Raw genomic sequence first — 16,730 nt, 5'->3', positions numbered from 1 at the left:
TAGCACTGTCAATAACACCCGCCATCACTTCGCTCTGCCCTTGATAGCACTGTCAATAACACTGCCATCACTTTGCTCTGCCCTTGATAGCACTGTCAATAACACTGCTATCACTTTGCTGTGCCCTTGATAGCACTGTCAATAACACCCGCCATCACTTTGCTGTGCCCTTGATAGGACTGTCAATAACACTGCCATCACTTTGCTGTGCCCTTGATAGGACTGTCAATAACACCCGCCATCACTTTGCTGTGCCCTTGATAGGACTGTCAATAACACTGCCATCACTTTGCTCTGCCCTTGATAGGACTGTCAATAACACTGCCATCACTTTGCTCTGCCCTTGATAGCACTGTCAATAACACCCGGCGTCACTTTGCTGTGCCCTTGATAGGACTGTGAGCAACACTGCCATCACTTTGCTCTGCCCTTGATGGGACTGTCAATAACACTGCCATGACTTCGCTGTGCCCTTGACAGCACTGTCAATAAATTCGCCATCTCTTTGCTGTGCCCTTGATAGGACTGTCAATAACACTGCCATCACTTTGCTCTGCACTTGATAGCACTGTCAATAACACTGCTATCACTTTGCTCTGCCCTTGACAGGACTGTCAATAACACAGCCATCATTTTGCTGTGTCCTTGATAGGACTGTCAATAACACTGCCATCACTTTGCTGTGCCCTTGATTGGACTATCAATAACACTGCCATCACTTTGCTGTGCCCTTGATAGGACTGTCAATAACACTGCCATCACTTTGCTGTGCCCTTGATTGGACTGTCAATAACACTGCCATCACTTTGCTGTGCCCTTGATAGGACTGTCAATAACACTGCCATCACTTTGCTGTGCCCTTGATAGGACTGTCAATAACACTGCCATCACTTTGCTCTGCACTTGATAGCACTGTCAATAACACTGCTATCACTTTGCTCTGCCCTTGACAGGACTGTCAATAACACTGCCATCATTTTGCAGTGCCCTTGATAGGACTGTCAATAACACTGCCATCACTTTGCTGTGCCCTTGATTGGACTGTCAATAACACTGCCATCACTTTGCTGTGCCCTTGATAGGACTGTCAATAACACTGCCATCACTTTGCTGTGCCCTTGATTGGACTGTCAATAACACTGCCATCACTTTGCTGTGCCTTTGATAGGACTGTCAATAACACTGCTATCACTTTGCTGTGCCCTTGATAGCACTGTCAATAACACCCGCCATCACTTTGCTGTGCCCTTGATAGGACTGTCAATAACACTGCCATCACTTTGCTGTGCCCTTGATAGGACTGTCAATAACACCCGCCATCACTTTGCTGTGCCCTTGATAGGACTGTCAATAACACTGCCATCACTTTGCTGTGCCCTTGATTGGACTGTCAATAACACTGCCATCACTTTGCTGTGCCCTTGATAGCACTGTCAATAACACTGCCATCACTTTGCTGTGCCCTTGATAGGACTGTCAATAACACTGCCATCACTTTACTGTGCCCTTGAGAGGACTGTCAATAACACTGCCATCACTTTGCTCTGCCCTTGATAGCACTGTCAATAACACTGCCATCACTTTGCTGTGCCCTTAATCGGACTGTCAATAACACTGCCATCACTTTGCTCTGCCCTTGATAGGACTGTCAATAACACTGCCATCACTTTGCTGTGCCCTTGATAGGACTGTCAATAACACTGCCATCATTTTGCTCTGCCCTTGATAGGACTGTCAATAACACTGCCATCATTTTGCTGTGCCCTTGATAGCACTGTCAATAACACCCGCCATCACTTCGCTCTGCCCTTGATAGCACTGTCAATAACACTGCCATCACTTTGCTCTGCCCTTGATAGCACTGTCAATAACACCCGCCATCACTTTGCTGTGCCCTTGATGGGACAGTCAATAACACTGCCATCACTTTGCTCTGCCCTTGATAGGACTGTCAATAACACCCGCCATCACTTTGCTGTGCCCTTGATAGCACTGTCAATAACACTGCCATCACTTTGCTGTGCCCTTGATTGCACTGTCAATAACAACCGCCATCACTTTGCTGTGCCCTTGATTGCACTGTCAATAACAACCGCCATCACTTTGCTGTGCCCTTGATAGCACTGTCAATAACACTGCCATCACTTTGCTCTGCCCTTGATAGCACTGTCAATAACACCCGCCATCACTTTGCTGTGACTTGCTAGGACTGTCAATAACACTGCCATCATTTTGCTCTGCCCTTGAAAGGACTGTCAATAACACTGCCATCATTTTGCTGTGCCCTTGATAGCACTGTCAATAACACTGCCATCACTTCGCTCTGCCCTTGATAGCACTGTCAATAACACTGCCATCACTTTGCTGTGCCCTTGATAGGACTGTTAATAACACTGCCATCACTTTGCTCTGCCCTTGATAGCACTGTCAATAACACTGCCATCACTTTGCTGTGCCTTTGATAGCACTGTCAATAACACTGCCATCACTTTGCTGTGCCCTTGATAGGACTGTAAATAACACTGCCATCACTTTTCTGTGCCCTTGATAGCACTGTCAATAACACTGCCATCACTTTGCTCTGCCCTTGATAGCACTGTCAATAACACTGCCATCACTTTGCTGTGCCCTTGATTGCACTGTCAATAACACTGCCATCACTTTGCTGTGCCCTTGATAGGACTGTCAATAACACCCGCCATCACTTTGCTCTGCCCTTGATAGGACTGTCATTAACACTGCCATCACTTTGCTCTGCCCTTGATAGGACTGTCATTAACACTGCCATCATTTTGCTCTGCCCTTGATAGCACTGTCAATAACACCCGCCATCACTTTGCTGTGCCCTTGATAGGACTGTCAATAACACTGCCATCACTTTGCTCTGCCCTTGATAGGACTGTCAATAACACTGCCATCACTTTGCTCTGCCCTTGATAGGACTGTCAATAACACTGCCATCACTTTGCTCTGCCCTTGATAGCACTGTCAATAACAGCCGCCGTCACTTTGCTGGTGATTGAGAGCAAACTGATACATACGACCATGCAAACAAACCAAAAAAAGAGCAGCAGTAGGCTACTCGGCCCCTTGAGTTTACTCTGCCAGTCAATAAGATCACGGTTGATCTGTTTGTGTTTCTAATTCCACATTCCCATCTAACCTTTAGTTCCCTTGCCCAACAAGAATCTATCTACCTCCAACTTACAAATATACAATGACACCACCTCCATCTCCTTTAAAGTTGTACAACCCTCAGTGAAAATAATTCTCCTTCTTCCTGTCCTTAAAGGGTGATCCCTAATTTTAAAACAATGCCCTCTAGTTCTGGACTCACCACTGGAGGAAACATCCTCTCCACATCCACCTTGTCCATACTGTTCCGGATCTTACATATTCCAATCAGCCCCCTCATTCTTCTAAACTCCAGTGGAAACAAGCCCAGTCTGTCCAACCTTTCCTCATAAGACAACCCCGTCATTCTTGGTATCAATCTCATAAAACTCCTTTGATCCTCCAACATTCTTCCGTAAATAAGGAGACCAAAACGGTGCACAGTATTTGAGATGTTATCTCACCAATACCCTGTATAACTGAAGCAGAAGATCCTTACTTTTATGTTCAATTCCTCTCGTAATAAAGGATAGCATTCCATTCGACTTCTTAACTCCTTGCTGGACCTGCACACTAAGCTCTTGTGACTCATGCACCCAGATCCCTCTGCACCTCAGAATTCTACAGCTATTCACCATTTCAGCGATACTTTCTTTTTTATTCTTCCTGCCAAAGTGAACAGCTTCCTATTTCCCCCAAATTATACACCATCTGCCAGATTTTGCCCCACTCACGACCTCTCCAAAGCCATCTGCAACCTCCTTATGTCTTCTTCACAACATACTTTCCTACCTATTTTTGTGTCATCTTCAAATTTAGTTCCCAGGCCTTCGGTTCCCTCATCAAAGTCATTGTAAAAAGTTGAGGCCCAAGCTTGGGAGGGCTGAAGGGTCTGTTCCTGTGCTGTACTTTCCTTTCTTCACAGGTTGCAGGACTCCATTTGTCCCAAACTGCCAATCAGAAAAAGACTCTCATGCTCTCTGTTTTCTGCCAGCCAATCTTCTATCCGTGTTACCCCCTACACTGTGATCTTTTATTTTCAGCAATAACCTTTTGGTGGCACCTTATCAAATCTTCTGGAAATCCATGTACAGTACATCTACAGGATCCCCTTTATCCACAGCACAAGTTACTCCATCAAAGAATGCCAATAAACATGATTAAACATGATTTCCCTTTCACAAAACCAGGCTGACTCTGGAGTTCCGGTGAGTGGAGCTCCTCAGTGCAGAAAACGGGACTAAGTGTGGCTCCGTCAGGAAGTTTCACCGCCGAGTCCCAGAATCTATCCGAATGGAAAAAGTCCCATTTGACTGCGTGGGCTTTTTCGGCGCTCCGAGCGCCAGCCAACACCTGACTGAACACGCTCGATCTGGGACTCTGTTCCCAATCGGGTAGATTGCACCTTACATTTCTAGCTGGCTTCCTTTCAAGCTCCAATTTCTTTCCATTGATTAACCTTGAAGTCATTTACTGCTGTTCATTATAGATTCCGACCAAACATCTGACTCACCACTCATCTTTGCGCGGTTTTATGTTTAATGATGGGGCAGTAATTGGCTGGATTGCATTTGTCCTGCGGTTTAATGATTGGCCATTTTCTACATTGTCAGGTAGATGTCAGAATTCCAACTGGAACAGGTTGGTTAGGGGTGCCTCAGCCAGAATGATGTGATGGCCCATAGCTTTTTACTGTAAGGTGAATAAGGTGGATAAGTTCCCAGGGCCTGATGGAATCTACCCCAGAATACTGAAGGAGGCTAGAGAGGAAATTGCTGAGGCCTTGACAGAAATCTTTGGATCCTCACTGTCTTCAGGTGATGTCCCGGAGGACTGGAGAATAGCCAATGTTGTTCCTTTATTTAAGAAGGGTAGCAAGGATAATTAAGGGAACTACAGGCCGGTGAGCGTTATGTCAGTGGTACGGAAATTACTGGAGAGAATTTTTCGAGACAGGATCTACTCCCATTTGGAAGCAAATGGATGTATTAGCGAGAGGCAGCACTGTTTTGTGAAGGGGAGGTCGTGTCTCATTAACTTGATAGAGTTTTTCGAGGAGGTCACAAAGATGATTGATGCAGGTAGGACAGTGGATATTGTCTATATGGACTTCAGTAAGGCCTTTGACAAGGTTCCTCATGGCAGACTGGTACAAAAGGCGAAGTCACACAGGATCAGGGGTGAGCTGGCAAGATGGATACAGAACTGGCTCGGTCATAGAAGGCAGAGAGTCGCAATGGAAGGGTGCTTTTCTGATTGGAGGGCTGTCACTAGTGGTGTTCCGCAGGGATCAGTGCTGGGACCTTTGCTGTTCGTGGTACATATAAATGATTTGGAGGAAAATGTAACTGGTCTGATTAGTAAGTTTGCAGACGACACAAAGGTTGGTGGAACTGCGGATAGCGATGAGGACTGTCAGAGGATACAGCAGGATTTAGATCGTTTGAAGACTTGGGCGGAGAGATGGCAGATGGAGTTTAATCCGGACAAATGTGAGGCAATGCATTTTGGAAGGTCTAATGCAGGTAGGGAATATACAGTGAATGGCAGAACCCTCAAGAGTATTGAAAGTCAGAGAGATCTAGGTGTACAGGTCCACAGGTCACTGAAAGGGGCAACACAGGTGGAGAAGGTAGTCAAGAAGGCATACGGCATGCTTGCCTTCATTGGCCGTGGCATTGAGTATAGAAATTGGCAAGTCATGTTGCAGCTGTATAGAACCTTAGTTAGGCCACACGTGGAGTATAGTGTTCAATTCTGGTCGCCACACTACCAGAAGGATGTGGAGGCTTTAGAGAGGGTGCAGAAGAGATTTACCAGGATGTTGCCTGGTATAGAGGGCATTAACTATGAGGAGAGGTTAAATAAACTCTGTTTGTTCGCACAGGAACGACAGAGGTTGAGGGGCGACCTGATAAAGGTCTACAAAATTATGAGGGGCATAGACAGAGTGGATAGTCAGAGGCTTTTTCCCAGGGTAGAGGGGTCAATTTCTAGGGGGCATAGCTTTAAGGTGCGAGGGGCAAGGTTTTGAGGAGATGTACGAGGCAAGTTTTTTTACACAGAGGGTAGTGGGTGCCTGGAACTTGCTGCCGGAGGAGGTGGTGGAAGCAGGGACGATAGTGACGTTTAAGGGGCATCTTGACAAATACATGAATGGGATGGGAATAGAGGGATACGGACCCCAGAAGTGTAGAAGATTTTAGTTTAGACGGGCAGCATGGTTGGCGCAGGCTTGGAGGGCCGAAGGCCTGTTCCTGTGCTGTACTTTTCTTTGTTCTTTGTTTGTATGCAGCGTGCTCAGCTCTTGATTGATATAGTGGGGGAATTGGCTGAAGACTGTGATGCTGGGGACCTCAGGAGGAAGCCAAGCTGGAATGGATCATCCACCATGTTGATCTCCTCTTTTAAGAAACTTCCATTTCTTCCCCCGAGGCAAAATTGGGCAATTGCTGTAAGTTCCTGCTATCCATGTTATGATGCATATACTTATATGGGACAAGTCAACACTTGATAATTCCACCATTATCAGGTAAGTAATTCTCTCAGCCCATTTAGGTTTGTGTATTGGGCTATAAGTGGTGTTGCTATCGGGTCAGTCGCCAGTGACTGCCCCTCAAGTTATAAGATCCTGGGAACTCTCATTACCCATAATACCAGCCCATAAGACATAGGAGGAGAAGTAGGTCATTTGGCCCATCGAGTCTGTCCACTATTCAATGAGATTGTGACTGATCTGATATAATAATCCTCAACTCCACTTTCTCGCCTTATCCCCATCACCCTTGATTAACAATCTGTTTATCTGAGTCTTGAACATACCCCAAATGGACCACCCCCTCCTGAAGGATGATCAGCTGGTGTGATAGAGAAAGGTAGGCAGCACCTGTGGAACATTCTGATGAGAGGGTCAAAAAGGGTGAAAGAAAATCCCCACAGTTTACCTGGCAACATAATCCCTGCTGACATCCAGAAAGATAAAGAAGCACTCGTCGTTGGGAGTGTAGGCTGTGTGCGCCCTCAGAGTCTGAGTTACTTCCCGCATTGTTTTCAAGTCAAACACGTGGATATCAATCTCCTCAGCGATGGGTGGAGGGTTCATGGGGTCACTGATGACACAGCCCTTGGGCCAGGCCCGACTGTTTACGTATAAATACCTGACAGCAGAAGAGTGGAGTATCAGAAACAGGATATACTTTGTAGATACAGGACCAGAGGTTATTAATAAAGGCCTCACCTTCTCAACTAGCCCCTCGCCTGAGGTGTGGTGATCCTCAGGTTAAATCACCGCCAGTCACCTCTCCTCCTCAAAGGGGAAAGTAGCCTATGGTCATCTGGGACTATGGCGACTTTACCTTCCACAGGAACACCAGCAGTCTAAGCTGGGACCCTGTGTCTGGTGTCTCTGAGCTAATGATGGACTTTACAGGCCATGTCGTGTTGCAATGTCGTGATTCTCTTTAAAACCAATAGAAGAATGAGAAAGCTAATAATCCATCTTCGAGTGGACAGTCAGAGACTTTTTCCCAGGGTAGAGGGGTCAATTACTAGGGGGCATAGGTTTAAGATGCGAGGGGCAAGGTTTAGAGGAGATGTACGGGGCAAGGTTTTTTTACACAGAAAGTAGTGGGTGCCTGGAATTCGCTGCCGGAGGAGGTAGTGGAAGCAGGGACGATAGTGACATTTAAGGGGCACCTTGACAAATACATGAATAGGATGGGAATAGAGGGATACGGATCCAGGAAGTGCAGAAGATTGTAGTTTAGACGGGCAGCATGGTCAGGGCAGGCTTGGAGAGCCGAAGGGCCTGTTCCTGTGCTGTTCTTTTCTTTGTTATCCTTTTAAGAAGCACAAACTGGAGGGAATGAATATAGATTCAGTCTTGCAAATGATTTGGCAGAATGGACAAGGAGAAGGACTGACCTGTGGTCTGGTGACAGACCCATGCCTATGATGTGACCGTGGACATCAATCGTGTAGTCCAAAGCATCAAAGAACTCGTTGGAGCTTCGTTCTTCCCCCAACACTGGTCCTGAAGTTGTCATGTGATGAGGCAGAATTTGTTTAATACCTGTAATTATAGAGAAGTTCATACAAGTCCAGCAAGAAATACCACAGATCCTTAAAGTGTTCCCCATTCAACAGGCCACCGCTGTCCTGTTATATCCAACAGCATACCCCATCTCCACCGGAGGTACGCGATTCGCCAGATATTCAACAAAACCAACTCTATTCCAGTCCTTTGCCCAACACCCGCCCAAACAACACAGACTTCAAAAATTAAAAACAAACAGCAAAAAAGACCCTGTTCTATGTGACAGAAAACAATGTCAATGTGAAATAAAATGACGCCAGGCGAGCAGAATGGGTAAATGAGTGTTTGAAAAAAAGAGGACAATTTGCTAATGAAGAGTTAAACCCGGATTTTAATAAACAGTAAAAATAAAGAAACAATATTTAATTGATGGGAATGGGTAACGATAATTAGGGGAGAGAGATTTGAGAGACTGTGATTGCCTCCATTGGAATGGAGAAAGGTCCTTTGTTTAATTCTGAAGACTTTCGAATGAATGCATGAGTAATGTATTGACATGGATCCTGCTGATACTGGGGTTGGTGGGACTGTCCTATGAGGAGGCTAAGAACATAAGAACTAGGAGCAGGAGTAGGTCATCATAATATAAAGAAAGTAGGAAGGAACTTAAGCAAGGAGTCAGAAGGGCTAGAAGGGGTCACGAAAAGCCATTGGCAAATAGAGTTAAGGAAAATCCCAAGGCTTTCTACACGTACATAAAAAGCAAGAGAGTAGCCAGGGAAAGGGTTGGCCCACTGAAGGATAGGCAAGGGAATCTATGTGTGGAGCCAGAGGAAATGGGCGAGGTACTAAATGAATACTTTGCATCAGTATTCACCAAAGAGAAGGAATTGGTGGATGTTGAGTCTGGGGAAGGGTGTGTAGATAGCCTGGGTCACATTGAGATCCAAAAAGACGAGTCGTTGGGCGTCTTGAAAAGTATTAAGGTAGATAAGTCCCCAGGGCCTGATGGGGTCTACCTCAGAATACTGAAGAGGAAATTGCTGAGGCCTTGACAGAAATCTTTGGATCCTCACTGTCTTCAGGTGATGTCCCGGAGGACTGGAGAATAGCCAATGTTGTTCCTTTGTTTAAGAAGAATAGCAAGGATAAACCAGGGAACTACAGGCCGGTGAGCCTTACGTCAGTGGTAGGGAAATTACTGGAGAGAATTCTTCGAGACAGGATCTACTCCCATTTTGAAGCAAATGGACGTATTAGTGAGAGGCAGCATGGTTTTGTGAACATAGAACATAGAATGATACAGCGCAGTACAGGCCCTTCGGCCCACGATGTTGCACCGAAACAAAAGCCATCTAACCTACACTATGCCATTATCGTGAAGGGGAGGTCGTGTCTCACTAGCTTGATAGAGTTTTTCTAAGAGGTCACAAAGGTGATTGATGCAGGTAGGGCAGTGGATGTTGTCTATATGGACTTCAGTAAGGCCTTTGACAAGGTCCCTCATGGTAGACTAGTACAAAAGGTGAAGTCACGTGGGATCAGGGGTGAGCTGGCAAGGTGGATACAGAACTGGCTAGGTCATAGAAGGCAGAGAGTAGCAATGGAAGGGTGCTTTTCTGATTGGAGGGCTGTGACTAGTGTTCTGCAGAGATCAGTGCTGGGACCTTTGCTGTTTGTAGTATATATAAATGATTTGAGGAAAATGTAACTGCTCTGATTAGTAAGTTTGCAGATGACACAAAGGTTGGTGGAGTTGCAGATAGGATGAGGACTGTCAAGAGGATACAGCAGGATTTAGATTGTTTGGAGACTTGGGCAGAGAGATGGCAGATGGAGTTTAACCGGACAAATGTGAGGTAATGCATTTTGGAAGGTCTAATGCAGGTAGGTAATATACAGTGAATGGCAGAACCCTCAAGAGTATTGAAAGTCAGAGAGATCTAGGTGTACAGGTCCACAGGTCACTGAAAGGGGCAACACAGGTGGAGCAGGTAGTCAAGAAGGCATACGGCATGCTTGCCTTCATTGGCCGTGGCATTGAGTATAGAAATTGGCAAGTCATGTTGCAGCTGTATAGAACCTTAGTTAGGCCACACTTGGGGAGTATAGTGTTCAATTCTGGTCGCCATACTACCAGAGGGATGTGGAGGCTTTAGAGAGGGTGCAGAAGAGATTTACCAGAATGTTGCCTGGGCATTAGCTATGAGGAGCGGTTGAATAAACTTGGATTGTTCTCACTGGAACGACGGAGGTTGAGGGGTGACCTGATAGAGGTCTACAAAATGATGGGGGGCACAGACAGAGTGGATAGTCAGAGGTTTTTTCCCAGGGTAGAGGGGCCAATTACAAGGGGGTTTAAGGTGAGAGGGGCAAGGTTTAGAGTAGATGTATGAGGCAAGTTTTTTACGCAGAGGGTAGTGGGTGCCTGGAACTCGCTACCGGAGGAGGATGTGGAAGCAGGGACGATAGTGACATTTAAGGGGCATCTTGACAAATACATGAATAGGGTGGAAATAGAGGAATACGGACCCAGGAAGTGTAGAAGATTTTAGTTTAGACCGGCAGCATGGTCGGCACAGGCTTGGAGGGCTGAAGGGCCTGTTCCTGTGCTGTACTTTTCTTTGTTCTTTGATTCGACTGGCCCTGTATTTAGTGGAATTTAGGATGATGAGAGGAGATCTGATTGAAACATAAAAATCTCTCAGGGCAGACAGACTAGATGCAGGAAGGATTCTTTCCCTGGTTGGGAAAATCTAGAACCAGGGGCTCAGTCTCAGGATGCAGGGTAGGTAATTTAGGACTGAGATATAGAAAGATTTCTTCACTCAGAGGCTAGTGAACCTATGGAATTCTCCACCACAGAAAGCTGTGGAGACCGAGCCACTGAATGTATTCAAGAAAGAGATAGATAATCTTTCAGATTTTAATGGCATCAAGAGGTATGGGGGAAAGCCATGCATTTGAGGTCCAGCAATGATCATACTGGGGCAGGCTTGAAGGGCTGAATGGCCTCCTCCTGCTCCTATTTTCTAAGTTTGAGCTCCTCAATTTGAATTGTTCCACAGCAGAGAGGAGCAATGGATAATTCTTTCTTGGACTGGAGATAGGTTTAGAGTAGGTTACCCCAGGGTTGGTGTTCGGACCTCTGCTCTTCCTGATGTTTATTAATGATCTAGATTTTTATATAGCAGTCCCTGCAAAGGCACTGCTCCCTGATGCGACCATCAATTCACACGAAACCAGGAGTAGAAGTAAACTGTGGCTTTAATCAACTAGAACTGTGCCTGTTTCGACTGATCAGTTAGTGGGAGCCGCCTACAGGGCGACTGCTCTTTATACCTCCCCTCAAGGGGTGGAGCCAGGGGCGGAGCCCACACAGGCCCCAACATGCAACATCATAGGTATACCTTACAATGATCCATAGGTGGAGCCCACATGGGCAACAGCGTAATACAGATATGCACATGGTGAATTGTTACAGCAATACATTCACCACATTCACCCCCTGTTAAAAAAATGAAGTCCGGCGGGGGAGAAGGGTTCATAAGTTCAGCCTGTCTGGCGCACGGATTGTGCGCTGTGATCGCCGATGCTCTGGTATCGCGGCTGGCCCGGGCGTCGAACTCAGCCGTGCTGGCATCGGTAGTGAAGTCGCCGGTGCGGGCGCAGACGTGGACTCTGGGGGCGAGTCTTCTGGGGCTTCATTCCTGTGGTTCGGTGAAGGGGGAATGGCGGGCGGGAGGGGGTGCGGGTGCCATGTAGGGGCGCTGGTCAGCGTAGGTTGAGTGGGGTAAGATGGGGTGGTGGTGGTAATGCAACCTGCGGGTGCCAGGTCCCAGAGGGAGACCGTATCCTGTCGGCCGTCAGGGTGTTCGATGTATGCGTACTGAGGTAGTGTAGGAGCTGGACCCACTCGACCAGGGGGTCGAACTTATGGCTCTTGACATGTTTGCGGAGCAGGACGGGCCCCGGTGTCTTCAGCCAGGACGGAAGCGAGGCCCCGGAGGTGGATTTCCCGTGGAAAACAAATAGGCGGTCATGAGGGGTCTCGTTTGTGGCTGTGCAAAGTAGGGACCTAATAGCGTGGAGTGTCGGGGAGGACCTCCTGCCAGTGGGGAACTGGGAGATTCCTAGACCGTAGGGCCAGGAGGACGGACTTCCAGATCGTCGCATTCTCCCTCTCCACCTGCCCGTTTCCCCTGGGGTTATTATAACTGGTAGACCTGCTCGAGGCGATGCCCTTACTGAGCAGGTACTGACGCAGTTCGTCGCTCATGAACAACGAGCCCCGGTCACTGTGAACGTACGTGGGGAAACCAAACAGGGTGAAGACACTATGTAGGGCTTTAATGACGGTGGCCACGGTCATGTCAGGGCAAGGGATTGCAAAGGGGAAGCAGGAGAACTCGTCGATGATGTTGAGGAAATATGCGTTGCAGTTGTTGGAGCGAGGGGCCCTTTGAAATTGATACTGAGGCGCTCAAAGGGCCGGGATGTCTTTACCAAGGGGCCTTATCCGGTCGATAGAAGTGTGGCTTGCACTCCGCGCAGATCGGGCAGTCCCTGGTCATGGCTCTGACCTCCTCAGTGGTGTAGGGCAGGTTGCGGGCCTTGATGTAGTGGAGAAGCCGGGTGACAGAGGTCATCGTGGATAGCACGTAATCGGTCATCTTGCGCTCTGGCGCATGTGCCGCGGGACAGGGCATCTGGGGATTCGTTGAGCTTCCCAGGACGATATACTATATCGTAATTATAGGTGGAGAGTTCGGTCCTCCACCTCAAGATCTTATCATTCTTGATCTTGCCCCGCAGCGTATTATCGAACATGAAGGCTACCGATCGTTGGTCGGTGATGAGGGTAAACCTCCTACCAGCGAGGTAGTGCCTCCAGTGCCGCACGGCTTCCACGATGGCTTGGGCTTCCTTTTCGACTGAAGAGTGTCGAATTTTGGAGGTGGTGAGGGTTCGTGAAAAAAACGCTACTGGCCTGCCTGCCTGATTGAGTGTAGTGGTGAGGGCGACCTCTGATGTGTCGCTCTCCACCTGGAAGGGGACAGACTCGTCCACCGCGCACATCGCGGCTTTAGCAATATCCACCTTGATGCAGGTGAACGCCTGGCGGGCCTCAGCTGCCAGTGGGAAGATGGTGGCCTTGATTAGTGGGCGGGCTTTGTCTGCAAAATTGGGGCCCCACAGGGCTTAATGTGAAAAGTACCCGAGGCACCTTTTCAGGGCCTTGGGGCAGTGGGGAAGGGGGCGTTGCAGGAGGGGGTGCATATGGTCGGGGTCGGGTCCTAGAACCCCGTTTTCCACGACGTAGCAGAGGATGGCTAGTCTGGTTGTGCGGAAAACGCATTTCTCCTTGTTGTAAGTGAGCTTAAGGGTTCGGGCGGTTTGGAGAAATCTCTGGAGGTTGGCATCGTGGTCCTGCTGATCATGGCCGCAGATGGTGATGCTGTCCAAGTACGGAAATGTGAGCCGCAGCCCGTACTGGTCCACCATTCGGTCCATCGTTCTTTGGAAGACCGAGACCCCGTTCGTGACGCAAAGGGGACCCGGAGGAAGTGAAAGAGGCGGCCGTCTGCCTCAAAAGCCGTGTCGTGGCGATCCCCCGGGCGGATTGGGAGCTGGTGGTATGCAGACTTCAGATCCACCGTGGAGAACACCCGGTAGTGCACGATCTGATTAACCATGTCTGCGATCCGGGGAAGGGGGTACGCATCGAGGTGCGTGTACCGGTTTATGGCTTGGCTGTAATCTACAACCATCCGCTTCTTCTCCCTGGTCTTGACGACCACCACCTGAGCTCTCCAGGGGCTATTGCTGCCTCGATGATTCCCTCCCGCAAGAGTCACTGGACCTCGGACCTGATAAAAGTCCTGTCCTGGATGCTGTACCGCCTGCTTCTGGTGGCGACTGGTTTGCAGTCGGCGGTGAGATTTGCGAAGAGCGGGGGTGGGTCGACCTTTAGGGTCGCGAGGGTACATACGGTGAGTGGGGTAGAGGCCCGCCGAACTTCAGGGTTAGGCTCCTGAAGTTACATTGGAAATCCAGTCCCAATAGAAGAGGAGCGCAGAGGTCAGGGAGTACATATAATTTAAAGTTGGCGTACTCGGCGCCCTGTATTGAGAGGGTTGTGGTAGTGCACCCCCGGACCAGCACCGAGTGCGACCCGGAGACGAGGGAGATGGTTTGATGCGCCGGGAAGATTGGGAGCGAGCAGGGTCTTACCATGTCTGGATGAATGAAGCTTTCTGTGCTCCCGGAGTCAAAGAGGCAGGGCGTTTCGTGTCCGTTTACCCGGACGGTCATCATTGAGCTCCAGAGGTGTTTGGGTCGCGACTGGTCAAGGGTGATCGCGCTGAGTTGCGGGTAGCCGGCGTAGTCGGAGGTGCGGGGGCTGTTCCAAGATGGCTGCCCCCGTTGGTCGCACGTGTCGGGCGGCGTTGCAGATGGCGGCCAAGATAGCGGCCCCCGTCGGTCGCACGTGTCGGGCGGTGAGGAAGAAGGCATCCAAGATGGCGGCCCCCATGAATCGCACATGGTGGGCCGCGTGGGCGAGGATGACCAAGATGGCGGCCCCGTGAGTCGCACATGCTGTGCGGGCTGGAAGATAGCTGCCCCCACGGACAACACAAGGCCGATGATACGTCCGGGGGGGGGGGGGGGGGGGGGGGGGGGGGGGGGCGGATCCGGTAGACACGCTGCCACACTGCGGGCCTGTGAGTCTGAGGGTCGGGCCTGCGATTTAGAGTTTTTGGACCTGGCCAGGCAAACTTTAGCAAAATGTCCTTTTCTCCCGCAGTCGCTGCAGTTAGCGTTTCGGGTCGGGCAGCGCTGCCGGGGTAGTTGAGGCTGGCCGCAGAAATAACAGGGTAGCCCCCCCATGGTGGGTGGGCAGCCGCGCCGCACAGGCATGGGGTATTCTTTGGTCGGGGGTCCACGAGGGGGTCGCGTGATCGGGCGGGAACGCATTAAGGCTTTGGAACGCTACTTCTTGAGAGGAGGCAAATTTTACCGTCTCTTCCAGGTCTAGGGCACCGTCTCACGTAGTTGGACCTGACTCCAGCCACGTAGGTGTCTCGGATGGCGAGGTTCATATGTTGAGTGGCTGTAACGGCCTGGTAATTGCAGGGACTTGGAGATCGCGTAGGTACTCTTCCAGCGATTCCCCGGGACGCTGGCGGCGAGTCGTGAGGAGATGCCGCGCATATACCTCGTTCGCAGGCCTTACGTAGAGGCGCACTAGCATCGCGAGGGCGTCTGCGTGGGTGGAGGCTTCTACAGAGATTCGATGCCTCACCGGTGCGTGGATGAGACTCAACTTTTGTTCGTCGGTGACAGAAGGTGAGGAGGAGGCGGCGAGGTAGGCCTTGAAACAGCAGAGCCAGTGCGAAAAAATCTCTTTCGCCTCCGCGGCCTGCGGATCGAGTTCCAGTCGGTCAAGTTTGAGGGCCGATTCCATAGTGGCGTTGTAGTTGATTAAATTGATGCGACCATCAATTCACACGAAACCAGGAGTAGAAGTAAACTGTGGCTTTAATTAACGAGAACAGCGCCTGCCTGCGACTGATCTGTTAGTGGGAGCCGCCTCCAGGGTGACTGCTCTTTATACCTCCCCTCAAGGGGTGGAGCCTGTGGCGGAGCCCACACAGGCCCCAACATGCTACATCATAGGTAATACCTTACAATGGTCCATAGGTGGAGCCCACATGGGCAACAGCGTAATACAGATATGCACATGGTGAATTGTTACACCAATACATTCACCACACTCCCATCCATGTTACCATTTATCAGGAAGAGGCAGCTTTGCTGGCTTAGGCACATTCACAGGATGGAAGAGGTTCTCTAAGGATTTTCTTCATTAGGGGGTAACTGGAGTCAGATTACCAATAGGATACCAAGGCTTCAGGGATGCTGCAAGGCCCTCAACATCGATTTTCAGAGCTGTGAGAATGGGAAAAGGTGACATTGCCTGGGGCTGGCACCATGATGGTCAGTGGCGATAGTCACCTGACAACAGGCACCAACACTGAAAAAAAACACTTCACATGGGGCACTTGTGGCAGAACTTGCTTCTCACGGGTTGGTATCTTCAGCCATCAATAAGAGCGACAATACAACACTCTTCCCATCCCCAGGAGATTTGATTTGCTGCAGGTCCATCATCTGAGACAAATGGAAGAATCCGGAACACAAAGACCTTGGTGTACGGGGACAATTTCAAAATGTGCGGGTGACACGCAACTTGGAAATGTTGTGAATGGAGAAACTACTGAAGGGGTTAATGATAGGAACAGTTGAAGGCGACTCAGCACTGACACGCAACAGGATCAGAAAAAGCAGAGACAAAGCAAGCCACAAAGATCCTTAATGGGTGTGGAAACAAAGACCCAAGACTATCCAATCAGCAGGATGTAGCCTGGTAAACATGAAGCCAGGACATAAGGAACGAGTTTGTAATCGTCAAAACTGATATGAATCGAACTGTGTAATCCTAGGCTATGACAAACTGTACATTGTTTCACCGCATTGTGTGATATAGAACATAAGCTTACAGTTTATGAGTGTAAAA

General features: G+C 49.1%; 1 protein-coding gene across 4 annotated transcripts in view; it reads right to left on the bottom strand.

Moving 5' to 3' along the window:
* The window catches only part of fbxw5 (F-box and WD repeat domain containing 5), a 273,144-nt gene that overhangs the window by 98,452 nt on the left and 157,962 nt on the right, over positions 1-16,730 (bottom strand). For all 4 annotated transcript variants that reach the window (XM_072488065.1, XM_072488066.1, XM_072488064.1 and 1 more), the window contains exons 7-8: positions 8,038-8,185; positions 7,059-7,271 (exon numbers count right to left, since the gene is read on the bottom strand). In XM_072488065.1, the coding sequence (XP_072344166.1) occupies positions 7,059-7,271; positions 8,038-8,185 (361 nt within the window). The remainder of the gene's footprint in view (positions 1-7,058; positions 7,272-8,037; positions 8,186-16,730) is intronic.

This window comes from Scyliorhinus torazame, chromosome 22 (assembly GCF_047496885.1).
Source record: "Scyliorhinus torazame isolate Kashiwa2021f chromosome 22, sScyTor2.1, whole genome shotgun sequence".
Lineage (NCBI taxonomy): Eukaryota > Metazoa > Chordata > Chondrichthyes > Carcharhiniformes > Scyliorhinidae > Scyliorhinus > Scyliorhinus torazame.
The sequence above is the reverse complement of the archived record's forward strand: the minus strand, read 5'-3'. Positions and strand labels throughout refer to the sequence as shown.